General features: G+C 35.4%; 1 protein-coding gene across 1 annotated transcript in view; it reads left to right on the top strand.

Annotated features, from left to right (window-relative positions):
* Positions 1-291: 291 nt before the first annotated feature.
* The window catches only part of LOC110958865 (nuclear receptor ROR-alpha A-like), a 180,835-nt gene continuing 164,845 nt past the window's right edge, over positions 292-16,281 (top strand). The window contains exon 1 of the mRNA XM_051937230.1: positions 292-683. Within this exon, the coding sequence (XP_051793190.1) occupies positions 536-683 (148 nt within the window). The 5' untranslated portion in view covers positions 292-535. The remainder of the gene's footprint in view (positions 684-16,281) is intronic.

The following is a 16,281-nucleotide window of genomic DNA, read 5'->3' as shown; positions in this document are numbered from 1 at the left end:
AATACAGTATTATAAGAGCACAGATGTACATGTGTGATGAAATGTGTGCTTCTTCTAACACTGCTCTGCAGATTTAATGACAACAGCCATAAACTTTCACATGATAGTGTGCAGACATCCCAGTTTCCTTTGCAGCTCCAGGTGTCCTCCAGCAGAAACTCTCTACAGGGTACAGGAGTTTGCAGAAACACCTGGATTCACTTTTTGCAGTTTGTTTGAATTGTTGTTTGAGTACATGTGGCTTTTTTTTCTGTTTTCAGACTCAACTTCAGGACTTCGTGCAGCCGTGAAGTGTGGATCCAGTCCGGGTCCCAGCCTCCAGGGAGGGCTGCCGAGCTCTCCACAGCGCCGCCCTCCCTCTCCCTCCGCCGGGCTTCTTCTCCTCCACACGCCGCTCACAGCAGCGACCTGCAGCCGCGCTTCACCCGCTCCTCTTCTCCTCACCTTTTCTGCCCTTTAAAGACACCTACTCACCACTGAGAAGGGATATTGCACTCGTTTTTGAGGGAGTTTTTTGTATTTCTCCGGTTCATGGATGGAGTCGTCCCCGCAGGATTCGGCGAGCGAGCCGGGCAGGAGCGTCTCTGAGCCCGCTACACCAGCCGCGGAGACGCCGGCGAGCCAGAAGCTGGAGACTCCGCACCCGGCACCGGTCAGGACTCACGGTGGCTCCGGCTCCAAAGGTAGGTCCGTGGATCTTTAAAATGATAATTATTTTAACGGTGTGAGTCACAGCAGCCGGAGAGTGTTTGAGCTGTCAGGCTGCAGCAGCAACTTCAAACGGTTTTGTGGAGCAGTTTGATGTGCGTCGGAGCGCAAACATCCACTGATTTTTATGCACGTTAACACCGCTTGAACGCATCACTTTGACGAGGCTCCGGTGTTTGTGAAGCCGCGAAAGGTAGCTCAAACTCGGCTGCAGACAGAGCTGACAGCCACTGAGTCTGCAGCTGGAGGTGGAGGAACAAAACCTCTGGATTTTCTAACTTAACCCCCGTTTCTTATAATTAATTAATCACCTGAACGAAATAATTCATTTAAAAGATGAAACTAAATGAATCTGACACGTTTGTCTTCATAGTTGAGCCTTTGTCGGCTTTCTTCTGGTAGCTTTAGTTCCAGTGATGGAAAATCTTCACTGTAATACAGCAACATATGAAACACTTATATTTTAAACAACAGTGTTCTTCTAACTTTGAGTCAACAGTTTGTATCTTGATCAACATGAGAAACAAATGGTTTTCCAGTTTCCAGTGGAAGAACTTTACTGAACTGGAACCAGAAATGATCAGTGGATGATGATATTAATAATATATTGATTTGTGGATCAGCAGAAAATTAACTGGGGATTATTTTGATAATCAGCTTATTGGAAAATTGCTGGAAATTTTCCGGCTCTAGCTGTGATTCATTTGGCTCTAGGAAATGTTCAGAAGCTTTCATCACTTCTTCATGCCATTTTATCGACAAAAAAGATGAATCGAGGAAGATAACAGTAGAGCCAGGTCTAACATAAGACTGAAATGAGAACAGAGGAGGCTGAACCGGCCTACGGGGCTCAGGACAAGGGGAATAAGGTGTCATTGGGCACTGTGACATGCACAAAACAACCACAAAGAAAAGCAAAATGACAACAAAATCACACAAAATAAGCACAAAAAAGAAAAATGATCAGAAAGAGAAGTAAAATTACCAAAATGAGTTTTTAAACAGCCACAAAGAAACCTAAAATGACTGAAATTAGATAGAAAATGACTATGCAAAATAATCAGAAAAGTATGTAAAATAGATGTAAAATGATCAAAATGACACTTGAAACAACCACAAATAGACTTGGAATAACCACAAGAAGAAATAAAATGACCACAAATACAGGAAATGTGAACTCAAGGAGACACAATATAGCCACAACAAGAAGCAAAATGACTGCAAAAAGACCAGAAAAATGTACAAAATCAGCACCAAGAGATACAAAGTAGAACGACACAGCCAGACAGAGGTGCAAAACAACCAGAAAGACGCTTAAGATGACTAGAAAGACAATCAAATTGACCAGAAAGAGACTGACAATGATAAGAAAAAGACACAATAAAACCAGAGGCCAAATGACCACAGGAAGACCGGAAAAAGACACAAAACCACCACAGAGACACAAAAGGACCACTAAATGAAACGGCACAACCACAAAGACACTGAAAAATGACCACAAAGAGAGACAGTTTGATGAGAAAGGAATAGAATATAAGCAGATGGGAGGAAGACAGAAAAAGACACAAAACAACTAGAAAAGACTGAGCTGGATAACAATGTGACTTGCCAGTGACCACAAGCTGACTCATAGTGACAACAAAAATACACAGAATGACCGTAAAGAGACTCAAAACAAGCACAGAGGGATACAAAATGACCACAGAATCACAAAATAACCACAAAAAGAGGCTGCGTGACCACAAAGCGTTCCATAGCGAGCACAAACAGGCCTTCATTTAACACAAAAAGAATAAAAGTGAACAGAAGAGACTCAGAACATGTACAAAGGGACACAAAATGACCACAAGGAGCCTCATTAGCGACCACAAAGAGATACTAAAGGACCATGAAAAGACTCGAAGCATCACAAAGAGACTCAAAACGACCACAAAGACACTCAAAATTACCACAAAAAGCCTCACACTGACTACAGAACCCCAAAATAACCACAAAGATACACTTGGCGACCACAGAGAGATACTAAAGGACCATGAAAAGACTCAAAGCATCACAAAGAGACTCAAAACGACCATAAAGAGACTCAAGATGACTACAGAACCCCAAAATAACCACAAAGAGACACTTGGCGACCACAGAGAGATACTAAAGGACCATGAAAAGACTCAAAGCATCACAAAGAGACTCAAAACGACCATAAAGAGACTCAAGATGACTACAGAACCCCAAAATAACCACAAAGATACACTTGGCGACCACAGAGAGATACTAAAGGACCATGAAAAGACTCAAAGCATCACAAAGAGACTCAAAACGACCATAAAGAGACTCAAGATGACTACAGAACCCCAAAATAACCACAAAGATACACTTGGCGACCACAGAGAGATACTAAAGGACCATGAAAAGACTCAAAGCATCACAAAGAGACTCAAAACGACCATAAAGAGACTCAAGATGACTACAGAACCCCAAAATAACCACAAAGAGACACTTGGCGACCACAGAGAGATACTAAAGGACCATGAAAAGAGTCAAAGCATCACAAAGAGACTCAAAACGACCACAGTGAGACTCAAAACGACCATAAAGAGACTCAAGATGACTACAGAACCACACAACAATCACAAAGAGACACATGGTAACCAAAGAGAGATACTAAAGGACCATGAAAAGACTCGAAGCATCACAAAGAGACTCAAAACGACCACAGTGAGACTCAAAACGACCATAAAGAGACTCAAAATGACTATAAAGAGACTCAAGATGACTACAGAATCACAAAACAACCACAGAGAGACACTTGATGACAACAAAGAAATACTAAATGACCACAGAAGGACTCAAAGCATCACAAAGAGACTCAAAATGACCAGAAAGAGACACTTGGTGACCAGAAAGAGACCACAAAATGACCACAGAAGGACTCAAAGCATCACAAATGACTCAGAATGACCCCAAGCAGTGTCAAAGCAACAACAAACAGATTTAAAATGACCACACTATTGGTCAAATTGGCCACAAAGAGACACAAAAAGATGCAAAACATCTGCAATATACATAGCTGGAGGCAACATATGAGTCCCCTTTCAACCTGTGGTCTTGCTTCTCTGTAGGAGGGGTGGGGATCTGTTGTTTCATAATCCATCCAGGAGCTCATTCATGAACATGCTGTCATTCGTCCATATAGTTTTTGCCATGTAGTTGGAGTATATTACTAGTTGAGTGCATTAGTTAAGGCTTTTTGTGGAGTTTTACTTTGTCTTTGTCTCTTCTGATTTGTAATTGGCAGAAAAATATCAGCAACTAGCAGCTGTTTTGACAATCCGTTAAGAATTTCATTTATTTATCAAGTGCGAAATGTGCCACAAGGTCTGGATCCAGTTGTTTTTCTTGGCCATGTCTGACAGTAAACTGAGATTTGAAGACGTCACCTGGTCCTCTGGGAGTTTGAAGTGGGAGTTTTCTCATTGCTTCTTCACACTTAGTAGAGCAACAGTATATCACAGTTAATCACAGTATAATTGGCTGTGCAGCAACATTCTGCCGCTATTTATATTGATTAAACGATAAGCGCTGATGTTATTTGATTGGAAACAGCCCGATAAACGCAGAACCACACTCTTGCACACATAATTAATAGCAGCGAGTGAAGTCATACGTCCCCTGTGTGCAGCTCTCGGGCCTGACGGCAGATTTTCCTGCAGCTCATTATTGGTATGCAGACTGGAGTGAGAGAGAGAGAGAGAGAGAGAGAGAGAGAGAGAGGCGGTCAGATCGAGCTTCATTGAGTTTCTCAGAGCAGAGCCGGTTACGTAACAGCTGTTCAAGGAGAAAGGGAAAAAAAATCACAGCGAGTGTTCGGGCTGTGTGGAAATGGAGACGAGCAGATAGTGAGACTGTTTCTGAGACGTTCAGTCAAAGCAGGGGAGCCGGGACCAAAGTAAATAATGAAAGATGAATTACGCCAAACTTCCAGGCGGAGATCAGTGGGTCAGATGATGCGTTCGAGTGCAATTTGTAGACCTAAAGAGCTGTGGAGTGGGTGAATTCTCCTCCAGGTTTTCTTATCAAAGGTCACAGAAAGAAGTAGCTGCATGCTGATGAATACAAGGAAGTTTAGAGACACAAAATGACCAGAAAGAGACTCACAATGACCACAAAGAGATCCAAAACAACCACAAAGCAACTCAAAATAACTACAAAATTGCTCAAAATGGCTACAAAGTGACTCAAAGGGACTACAAAGTACACAAACCAACAGAGAATTACAGCAGAAATGTACAAAACAACCATAAAAGACGCAAAAACGACTACATATGACTACAAAAACATGCAATGATCACAAAGATGGACAAACCGCCCATAAAGAGACACAGAACAACTACAAAAGCATGCCAGACAACCACAAAGATGGACAAACTGACCAGAAAGCAACAATAAATGAACATATCTTGAATCCAAATGACTACAAAGTGGCTTAAAAGAACTAAAAAGAGACACAAAATTACTACAAAGAGATACAGAATGATTGCGAAGAGGCACAAAACAACCACAAAGAGACACAAAACAACCACAAAGCAACATAAAATAACTACAAAGGGATTTAAAATGAGTGTTTAGAGACACAAAATGACTACAGAGACACTAAATGACCACATAACAGCACCATATGACTACAAATACATGCAAGACAACCACATAGATGGAAAAACTGACCACAAAGAGGTGCAAAATGACTGCCAAAAGACACAAGTTGACCACAAGTAGACGCAAAAAGACCATAACTCGACTACAAAGAGACTCAAAACAACCACAAAGCAACATAAAATAACTACAAAGGGATTTAAAATGAGTGTTTAGAGACACAAAATGACTACAGAGACACTAAATGACCACATAACAGCACCATATGACTACAAATACATGCAAGACAACCACATAGATGGAAAAACTGACCACAAAGAGGTGCAAAATGACTGCCAAAAGACACAAGTTGACCACAAGTAGACGCAAAAAGACCATAACTCGACTACAAAGAGACTCAAAACAACCACAAAGCAACTTAAAATGACTACAAAGTGATTTAAAATGAGTAAAGAGAGACACAAAACTACCACAAGTAACACAAAACGACCATAAAGCAACTCTGAACGACTACAGGATGACTGAAAAAAACTGTAGAGGGACACAAAATGACCCTGAAGAGACACAAAATAAACAAAACAACCGAAAACAACCACAAAGCAACTCAAAATTACTACAAAGTGATTTAAAATGAGTAAAGAGAGACACAAAACTACCACAAGTAACATAAAACTACCATAAAACAACTATAGATGACCACAAAATGACCAGTGCCAGACTCCAAAAGGCTCCAAAGAGACTCAGAGCAACCACTGAAAGACACTTAATGACCACAAATGGACGCAAAAGAAAATAATGAGTAATGAGTAACCCAAACTTCCAGCTGGAGATGTGTTCGAGTGCGACATTTAAAGCGCTGTGGATGGTGTGAAATCACCCTAAGGTCATGTTAGTAAAAGTCACAGAAAGAAATGGTTGTTAGGGTCATAGTGAAACATTTAAAAGAAGCTGTGGAGCCAGAACATAGACTTAATTTAAGTACTGAGAATAAAATCAAACAAGGCTGATTTCCGTGTGATTTGCATTCTGCTGCAGGGAGAACGTGTCTCTTCCTGGGACGCCGTTCGCCTGAAGCCTGGATGTATAAAAAAACAAACTTACAAGCTGTTAAATGGATCTGATAACGTTTTATTACATCAGGGTCAGATGTAACAGGATGTAAGTGGGATTTTTTTAAATGTATAACTGGACTGGATTAAAGTACAGAAACACGACTTTAAGTACGTAGAACAGTTACACAAATATTGTCCAAAATGTTCGCTGGTAATGAAGACCCATTAAAAAACAATGCAAAGGTGTTTCGCTACCTTAGTAAAATATTAATACAATGTAAGAAAAATGTTAAAACAACAATTAAATATCAGGAAATATTCAAATATATGTAAAAAACTTGAATTGAATTGAAATTTCACAAAAATGTTTAAAAAAATGGCAGAAAGAAATATATGGAAATAATAATGTTAATAAAACATCAGAAAAATATGAATAAAATATTCAGCAATATAAATAAAATGTCTACAGATATAAAATAGAACTATATGATTTTTTTTTTTTACAAAATTTCAAAAATATGTGACTGAAAACATTTGACAAAAAGGTCTAAAAATGATTACAAATATCTTAAATATGTTAATAAAATGTCTGAAAAATATTGAATACAACATTAAAAAAGTTTATAAAATGGCAGAATATCTGAATAAAATGTCAATAAAATATTATTTGAAATTTTAAAAAAAAAATTCTAAAAAATGCCAGAAGGAAATGCATGGAAATATCTCCTTAAAAAAAAAAAAGTTAATAAAACATCGGAAAAATATGAATAAAAATGTTCAAAAATAGGAATTGAAAACCTCTGAAAAATGTTAATAAAACATTTACAGATACAAAATAAGCATATGAAAAACATTTATGAAATCTCTAAAATATGACTTAAATCATTCTACGAAAAGATCTAAAAAATATGTCAATAAAATGTCCCAGAAAATATTAAATACATCAGATTTTTTAAAATATACAGAAATCTGAATAAAATATAAATTGAAATCTCAGAAAAATGTTTTTTAAAAATGAAAGATGGAAATATGTGGGGAGAGATCTTTTGTTATGTTAATAAAATGCCAGACAAATATGAATAAAAGTGTTAAAAGTATGAATTAAAACATTTTAAAAACATTTCCAAAACATTTACAGATACGAAATAAAACATATGAAAAAACATTTAGAAAATCTCTAAAGTATGTTACTTAAAACACAAAAAGGTCTAAAAACTTGATTACGAGTTTATTAAATATGTTAAGAAAATGTCAGAAAATATTAATTGAAATTTCTTTGAAAAAGTTTAAATTATATCAAACAAGATTTCTTGAAATATCAGAAAAATGAGAAATACAGTATTGGAAATATATGAATACAATATCTAAATTATATTAATTCAAATCTATAAAAATGTAACTGCAAATAATAATTAAAACATATGAATAACATTTATAAAATGTCTAAACAAATATTGCTTAAAATATCTGAGAAATATGAATGCAATATTGGAAATAAATAATGTATTACATGGTAGAAATTATAATTAAATGTCTGAAAATGATTTTTAAGAATTATCTGATATTAATATTAATAAACACCTTTAAAATGTGAGTGAAATGTTAATAAATATCCTAAACATGTCTTGGTGTGTCCTCATCACTGAACACTGGGCAGCAGCTGTGAACCAGTTTACAGTAAAGACAATCAAACCTGATGTTTTCCTGCCACAGTTAGGAGGAGAGGCTCAGTAAAGCTAACTCAGCTTCTTTCATGCTTATAACTCACCTGAGGTGAGTCTCCCAGACAGACGGCATTGTTTTAAGAACAGACAGCCTGATTTATCAAAGTTAGCATGAAGGCTTTGCTTCATGACACTAACCGGTTGTGAACTTTGATCGATTGTGTTCTGCAGGAAAAAGCAAGCAAATTAATGTTCAGGCCTCCGACACGTTTCGATTCATTATTAATGTATTTTTCAGACAAACAGAAAGAAAGCAGGAAGCAGGTGTACAGTGAAATAAGAGTTATCCATTTTTAAATATGAAGTAAAATATAAAATCTGATGTTGTGGCAGACTGCGGCAAATACAGCCGATGCTATCTGGCTCTACTTCAGATAGTGTTGTTACCTGCAGAGTAAAATTAGCAGCGCAATAAACTACAACGCTGACAAACACACTGCTGCACTTTAACAAACTCCAGCCGCCTCTGATGAAGAAACTCGACATTTTCAGTTTCATATATTATATATTTATAAACCCAAATCTAGAAAAAAATAGCCAAAAATAATATAAAGCTAAAAAATATAAACAATAATAATAACAATAAAACTGAGCAAAAAAAATAATAAACAAAAAAGAAAAAAATATAAAGCTAAATATAGAAAAAATATATGCAAAAATATATATGTAATTAGATATATATTTTTGGGAAAGTTTTGAGAAAAAAAATATTAAAAATAATATTTTAAGAAAATAAAACTGATGTAGTATTTCTTCAACAGTGTGTTTTACATGGTTAAACCAGACAATCTGATTTTCCTCCGATTAAATAGTTGAACAGTTATTGTGGCTTCACTCCGTCAAAAGAGGTTTGAAGATCATTTTTCAGTTTCAGAGGGTCTGCAAAGCTGATAAATTCTGCTTTTACTCGTCGTCTTGTGCCGCTCGGTGTAATAATTGTGCGTGATCAGAGCAGTGATTTCCCCTTGAACTCGCTCGGTTCAGCAGCCTGTGACTCACCACCGCTGCTCTGCGTCAAAGCCCAGTTTCCCCTCCGATCGTCAGCGTGAACTCAACACGTAGAGTTTGACTGTAAAAGCAATAAAAGAGCTTCAGCTGCACAGATTTGAAGTTTCTGTAACTTTAAACATGTTAAAACTGTAAGAAATTAAATCGCCTCACTCAGACTTTACTCAGTTTGCCGCTGTGAAGGTTTTTGCGCTTTTCTACATAGAAGAAAAACAATAAAATGAGGACCTTAAATGTGTCGCTGGCTGCAGAAACATGTGACCTCTGACCTCAGACCTGCTGCTGAGGAGTTTTACTGTCGCTGAACAGACGAACTTCCCGTAGCTCATTAAACTAACATGAGGTGTGACGGTTAGTTTGTGCAGCCACACTTAAACTGTCAAAGTGTTTTACTCTGACTGACCGAACATCTGACGTCTTTCCTTTGGAATATTTTAAAGATGATGTGAGGAGTTTGAAGTTTTACTGCTCGTATATTTACTGTTTCAGAGAGCTTCAGCAGCAACTGTTCACTTTGTGGAAAAGAATGTACTTGTAGTTGTCAGTGATTCTTCTCTTCAGGCTGTTTTTGGTAGTTTCTGTAAACATTTTTTAAATTTATGCTTACTTACTTCCTTAATTATTCATTATTATTGTATTTATTTAGATCATCCTGTTTATTTTATGTTTTATTTAGACTCATGGCATTCTAACCATCCCAAAAATGAAGAAGCAGTCAGACTGACACTCAGCATCAAAACCTTTAAATCAGCTTATATCTAATAATTAAGCCTGGAGTATAAAACCATTACAAAACCTGTACTGTTCTTAGCATGCTTTGGAATATTATTTTCTGATTTTGCTGAGCTTTGTGGATTAAAAGCTATCTTAGTGAAAAATGTACAGCATTTAATAAAATAACAGAAAATTCTCAATTTAAATATTAGGAAAAAAATTTAAAAAAATGAAACATGTCTGGAAAATATTTGTAAAAAATTATTATTATTGTGCTTTAAAAATATTAAATACACGTATCTGGAAAAATTCTAAAATGTCTAAAAAATTCTTAAAACATCTGATAAATTGAAATTAAAAGAAAAATGTTGATAAAGTGTTGGAGGAATATTAACGAGAACATTATCAAGAAATATTAAAAATATAATGTCGGGAAAAAAGAATTATTTGAAATATATTTAATATGTATTATATTTTAACAATGTATTAAAAAGCCAAAATATGACTAAAAACTGCTTATAGAATGTAAAACCAAATTCAATAAAATGTCTGACAATTTCTTTACAAAATATCCCAAAAACAATTAGTTAAATCAATAAAAATCTTAATTAAAAATAATAAGTAAAATATAAAAAATAAATAATAATATAAGATATGATAATCCTTTATTGCTCCCCATGCCAGGGGAAATTCACATTGTTACAGAAGTAATACACATAAACATAATAATAATAACAACAATATGTAGAAGGATGAAAAATACAATGAATAAATACAGTATTAACACGCTGTAGACAACAACAATATAATGTAGCTTGTGTAATAAATGTAAAAAGAAATAATACAATTTTTTTAGAATATAAATTATTCGAAAAGTGGCTGTAAATATATTAATATCACTGTGGAATTCTAAATCCTTTGAGCTGTAAAATTTGAAACTTGTATCAACTCAGCTCAAGAAAATTATTAGTTTATATTTATTAAAAGTAAATTTTAAAAAACTGTGAAGGACTTAATGACTAAACAAACACTTCCAGCTGGCTTGTAGTGTTCTTGTAGTACTGCTTTTTCTGACTGCCCTTGAAGGCAGCAGTGTGTGTTATGTAAGAGGTGACAGCAGAGAAGGGCAGCGAATCAGAGTGACGGCTTTAAAACAGACCTGGGAACAGCTTTAAGACCGCAAACTAACCTGCTGACCCACATTCCTGCAGAACAGCAAACTGAGCAGCATTTTAATGACAGGTGTCTGATTCATTGACACGGAGGCGATTATGAATAATAATCCTGGAAGTTAAAGACCTAAAATTACACAGACTAATGATTTCAGAGAGCACAGTAGGTGACACACGTCTGGTTTTCATTATATTCACAGAAACTTGGCTACTCATCTCCTCATGTTGTTCCTCTACAAAATGTCTTACATCACCACAAATGTGCTCACTTTTAACAAAACATCCTTAAAAACAGCAAAATTAAATCAGAAAATGTGCAAAACTGTCTTTTTTCAGATAGTTTATACTTTCTAGACATGCTCTCACTATGCTTAATTTGGGTTCAGACATTTATTTAATTCTGATATTTGATTTATTTTTAGACATTTTATTAACATTTTTTGCTATTTGTCTGGCATTTCATCTTTCATTTAACATTCTACCTTTTTTCAATCAGACATTTTACTTCCTATGTTAACATTTTTCTGTCATTTTTATTATTTATTTTGGAGATGATGAATTCCTTATATAGCATGATGTGATTGATTCAGGGATTTCTCTCCACATTAAATAAGAAGCTTGATTATTCATCTCCTCATATACATGATCTGTACAGTATGCAGGATTATGACCAAACGTGTTTTCATTTACAACATCTTTTTAATATCTCACTTCTCAATAACCTTGTTCCTCTCTTTTTTAAGAAAAAATATCCTAAAAAACAGCAAAATTAAATCACAAATGTGCAAAAATGTCTTCTTTTCAGATGCTTTCTAGTGACACTCACTATGCTAAATTCAGATTCAGACATTTAATTGTTTTGTTCTGATAGCTTACTTATTTTTAGACGTTTTATTCACATTTTTTCTAATATTTTGATAGCTATTTATCAGGCATTTCATTTGTCATCTAACATTCTACCTTATTTTAACATCCGACATTTTATTTCATGTTTTAACATTTTTCTGATGGTTTTATTATTTATTTTGAAGATATAACTTTAAAAATATTTTAAAATATCTTAAAAAAACAGCAATATTAAATCACAAAAATGTAAAAAAAAAAACTGTCTTCTTTTCAGACATTTCGTATTTTCTAGAGATGCTCTCATTAAGCAAATTTCAGGTTTAGACATTTTATTTTCTGATATAATTATATTTACATATTTCATTAGCATTTTTCTCATAATTTGATGAATATTTTTCATCTAACATTCTACCTTTATGACATAATGTTATACATTTTTCTAATATTTAAAAATTTTTCTGACATTTTACAAATAATTTTTACCCACATTATTAATATTTTAAAATATTTTGATTAATATATTGATGACATTCTGGATTTTTTTAATCATTGTTTAGTAAATTTATTTTTTTCTGACTTTTAGGTGGTGTTTTAAACTTTAAAAAAATTAGTCAATTTAAACCAAGTGTCCAGTATTTTATTAATTTCCTCAGAGATGTTTCAGGCATTTTATTAACATTTCTAGAATATTTTAGCTTTTCCATCTTTGTATTAAATGTTGCAAGTTTCGTTACACTTTATGAGAAGATAGGGCACATTACAGATGAAAAGTTTGTAGATTTTCCTTCAATCAGAGTAAGTGATGTTAAGATAAATCACAGAAAACGAGAACTGTATGAGATTTCTTTCATTTGCCTTCCTTCACATCATACTTTCTCTTTCCATTGTGGTGTTGCTGCTAAAACAATACATTGTGCAGCTCTAGAAAGAATAAAACAGCAAAAACAGGACGGTCTCCATGTTCCAAAAATGTCCTCCCTTTCTAAAATCTTGGTTTTAAAACTCACTGCGTCAGAAATCTGCATCAGGTCTGTTTCTTCAGCTTGTGTTCGTCCTTGTCGTCTCTGCAGCGTTTCTGTCCTCACTCGGTTTTGATGTCGCTCAGTCTTCCTTCATCATTTCATGTTATTTTTTCTTCTCCTCCTCCTCTGGGACGACTCAGTGTCTCAGCCCCTTGAGGTTCGTCGGTGTCGCCTACGTGGCTCTTTGCAGTCGGTTTGAGCATCATTACAAACAATAAACCTAAACCTTTATCTCGTGCCCTCAGCGGCTCGGAGCAACGTCTCGGCTGGGTTTTGGTGGATAATGAAGCCGCTTCAGCGAGACGGGAAGTTTTTTATTTGCTGTTATTCCGATGACTCTGACCTCCCGTCATGTTGTCAGATTGAACTGATTCATGCTAAAAGACAGACGGAACACGAAGAGACCTGAATGATCTATGATTGATTATTATAACAAGGAGAACTTTAATGATTATGAGTTAAATACAAACACGGAAGCAGAGGTTGAGATGTTCAAACTTTTAGAACAAACTAAGACAATTCTTTATGTAGTAGTGTCTGTCAGTTTCTGCATCATTACATTTTTTTTTTAACCTAAAGCTTCATACTCATGCAATTTCTCTAATTCCTGGTCATATTGTTTCATAATCTACACATGTATATCTATTTTGGAGATGATAAATTACTCCTATAGCATGATGTGAGTCTCCAGGTGGAATCAGAGACAACCCAAATGTGCACATATCGAATTAAAACGTTTAAAGTGCAAGACGGTAAATGTAACTACATTCCAGAGGATAGTTTGCACTTTTAGCTTCAAAACAAGTCATTTAAATGTCATTTAAGCATTGTTTTTAAAGGCAGCGTTTCAATCTAAGAAGAGCCTTTGAAGAAAACTCTCTTTTGTGCAGACCTCGACAATGAATAGTAAAGTAACATGTAGATTTTACAGCTGAATGATTCTGTCAGTTACCAGAAAATTAACGAGCACATGTTTTGATAATTTAATGGTGATTTCAGGTTTTTTTGTGCAAAAATATCAAACGTTTGTTCGTTCCAACTAAATGAATGTCGGGTTCCCATGGCAACGTGATACATACAGTGTAGCCGGGGGCGGCATGGCTCAGTGGGTAGAGTGGCCGTCTTGTAACTGGAAGGTTGCCCGTTCGATCCTCGGCCTGTCAAGCTCATGTCGAGGTGTCCCTGAGCAAGACACCAAACCCCTAATTGCTCCTGGTGGGTCGTGGTTAGCGCCTTGCATGGCAGCTTCCACCATCAGTGTGTGAATGTGAATGTGATGTATCATGTAAAGCGCTTTGTATAAAAGCACTATATAAATACAACCATTTACAGTGTGGGGAAAGTTCACCGTTACAGCAGCTCCAAGAAGAAAAAATTTGAAACACACAGTGCAAAAAATGCAGAGAGCAATATATACACAGAAGATGTATTTATTTATTTTTTAAGAAGACTATTTACATGAGTAAACTGTACATGTAACGGCTTTGTTCAGTGGTTTTATTAACCGTTTAAGACCAAAGGGTCATACAGGCCACCTGGATTTTTTTGCCTGGGCTGTGAAAGCGTCAGAAATCATACTATGAGTGATTGCTTTTACCCTTTTTTTTCAGAACAACCAAAGCTTTCAATATCTGGCAATATTTGACATAGCTATGTGTTTAGACGATATAACAATAGCTTAAAGTGGAAAAAAACAAAGCACTGATATGGATTTTACTAAACTGATCAAAATATTAGACATCAAAAATGTAAAATTTGAACTATAATACATATTTACAAAAATTTAAATTTTATAATACCTGTAAAATGAGAGCAGCACCGCTTCCATGGGATTTTGTGATGGACGTCATTGCACATGGTTCCTTTGACACACCGTAATACCCCGTAAAGTGCATGTTCTCTTCTTTCAGGAACCGTTTGAAATTTCTCTAGCACAAATGGTTGAGGAGTTACGGTAATTTAAAGAGCGCTCATTAAATGGGAGTGGTTTAAAGGGTTAACATACAGCTCTGCATGTTTGCAGATAAAACATTTTCCCTCAGCTGAGAAAAGGAATCACTCATAAACAATTACCAGGAAGTGCTTTGTTTAAAGAAAGATGCTTCTTACACATGATTTAAATCCAAAAACTCTGAACAGAACCTGCTCCTGACCAGCTTAACTCCACAGCATTGGTTACCACGGAGATCTAGCCAAATAAAAAGAGAGCCTCCTTCAGGACACTAAAAACTCTGACTTTTGGCTCAAAATACCTCACTAACTCACTAATCTCACTTTGTAGTTCGGCTCTCAGCTCCTCACTGTCTGCTCCAGACATCTGAATTTGTGTTTATCACTCTTGTACAACTTCAACTTCAGCTTTATTGTCATTCAGCCACGTACGGATACGCTGAAACAAAATGACATTTCTGGCATCCATTCACAGTGCAGAAATAAAAGTGTTAATACTTTAAAAAACTAAGAATAATTTAAAAGAATAAACTAAAAACCCAAGTATACATCAGACACAATCATACTCGCTACTGGAGTGACAAATAGGTGAAATTAATGCGACTTGTAGTGCAGCATCGAGGAGAATTTTACACAGGGTTCCATGCAGTCCTAAAACAAATGTTTAGGATCTGCAAAAAACAGTTTGCATCAGTCTTTGAGTTATGACAGCTTTAAATGATATCATGTTCAACCAACAAACTGTGTTTAGTTTGTAGAATTAGTCTTTCCCTTTGAAACCGATGGTATTGTATTACTACAAACAAAGGTAGCATTAACAAGTTTTTAAATATCTGGTATCGCAAAAAAAACTTCATATATAATGAATTCACTGCCACTTGGATTTTGTTTTAAACCATCTAATGCATAACTTCTGATTTAAATCACACACAACATTAAGTTGATGCAATCACCAACATTATGATGCCAACACAACTCATTAAAGCAATGTTTTCAGCTTAAGTTTAACTAAGTCAATGGATTAATAGCATTTCATTAAGTGGTATTTTGATGGGGATGCAGAAGCATTACGTCTTCGAAAAAGTGAAGCTGAAACATCTGGACCAATCCCTAGTGACTGGATGTTTATTTAGGAAGGATATGCGGCTGAGTTTTCTGAGTAAAGCATTTTAAATATTAATATCCGGTCTATCATTGCTGCTGATGCCTCGTTGGGGAAAAAAACGTCGGAATCAAAAATAGTTTGAACCTTCACAAACCTTCATTTGATTAATTTTGGTTAATAAGCTGAATATTAATTTACCTCCTGAACTTCAAATTAAAAGCTTCCCTGTGGGATTTTCTTGCAAACAAACGGGTTATTTTTACACGCACTAATGATGACTGTGATAATTACAGATACTGATGAGTGCGAAACAAAGCAACGGCTGTATGTGTA

This window comes from Acanthochromis polyacanthus, chromosome 2 (genome assembly GCF_021347895.1).
Source record: "Acanthochromis polyacanthus isolate Apoly-LR-REF ecotype Palm Island chromosome 2, KAUST_Apoly_ChrSc, whole genome shotgun sequence".
NCBI lineage: Eukaryota > Metazoa > Chordata > Actinopteri > Pomacentridae > Acanthochromis > Acanthochromis polyacanthus.
Note: the sequence above shows the minus strand (reverse complement) of the source record. Positions and strands in the feature narration are given on the sequence as shown.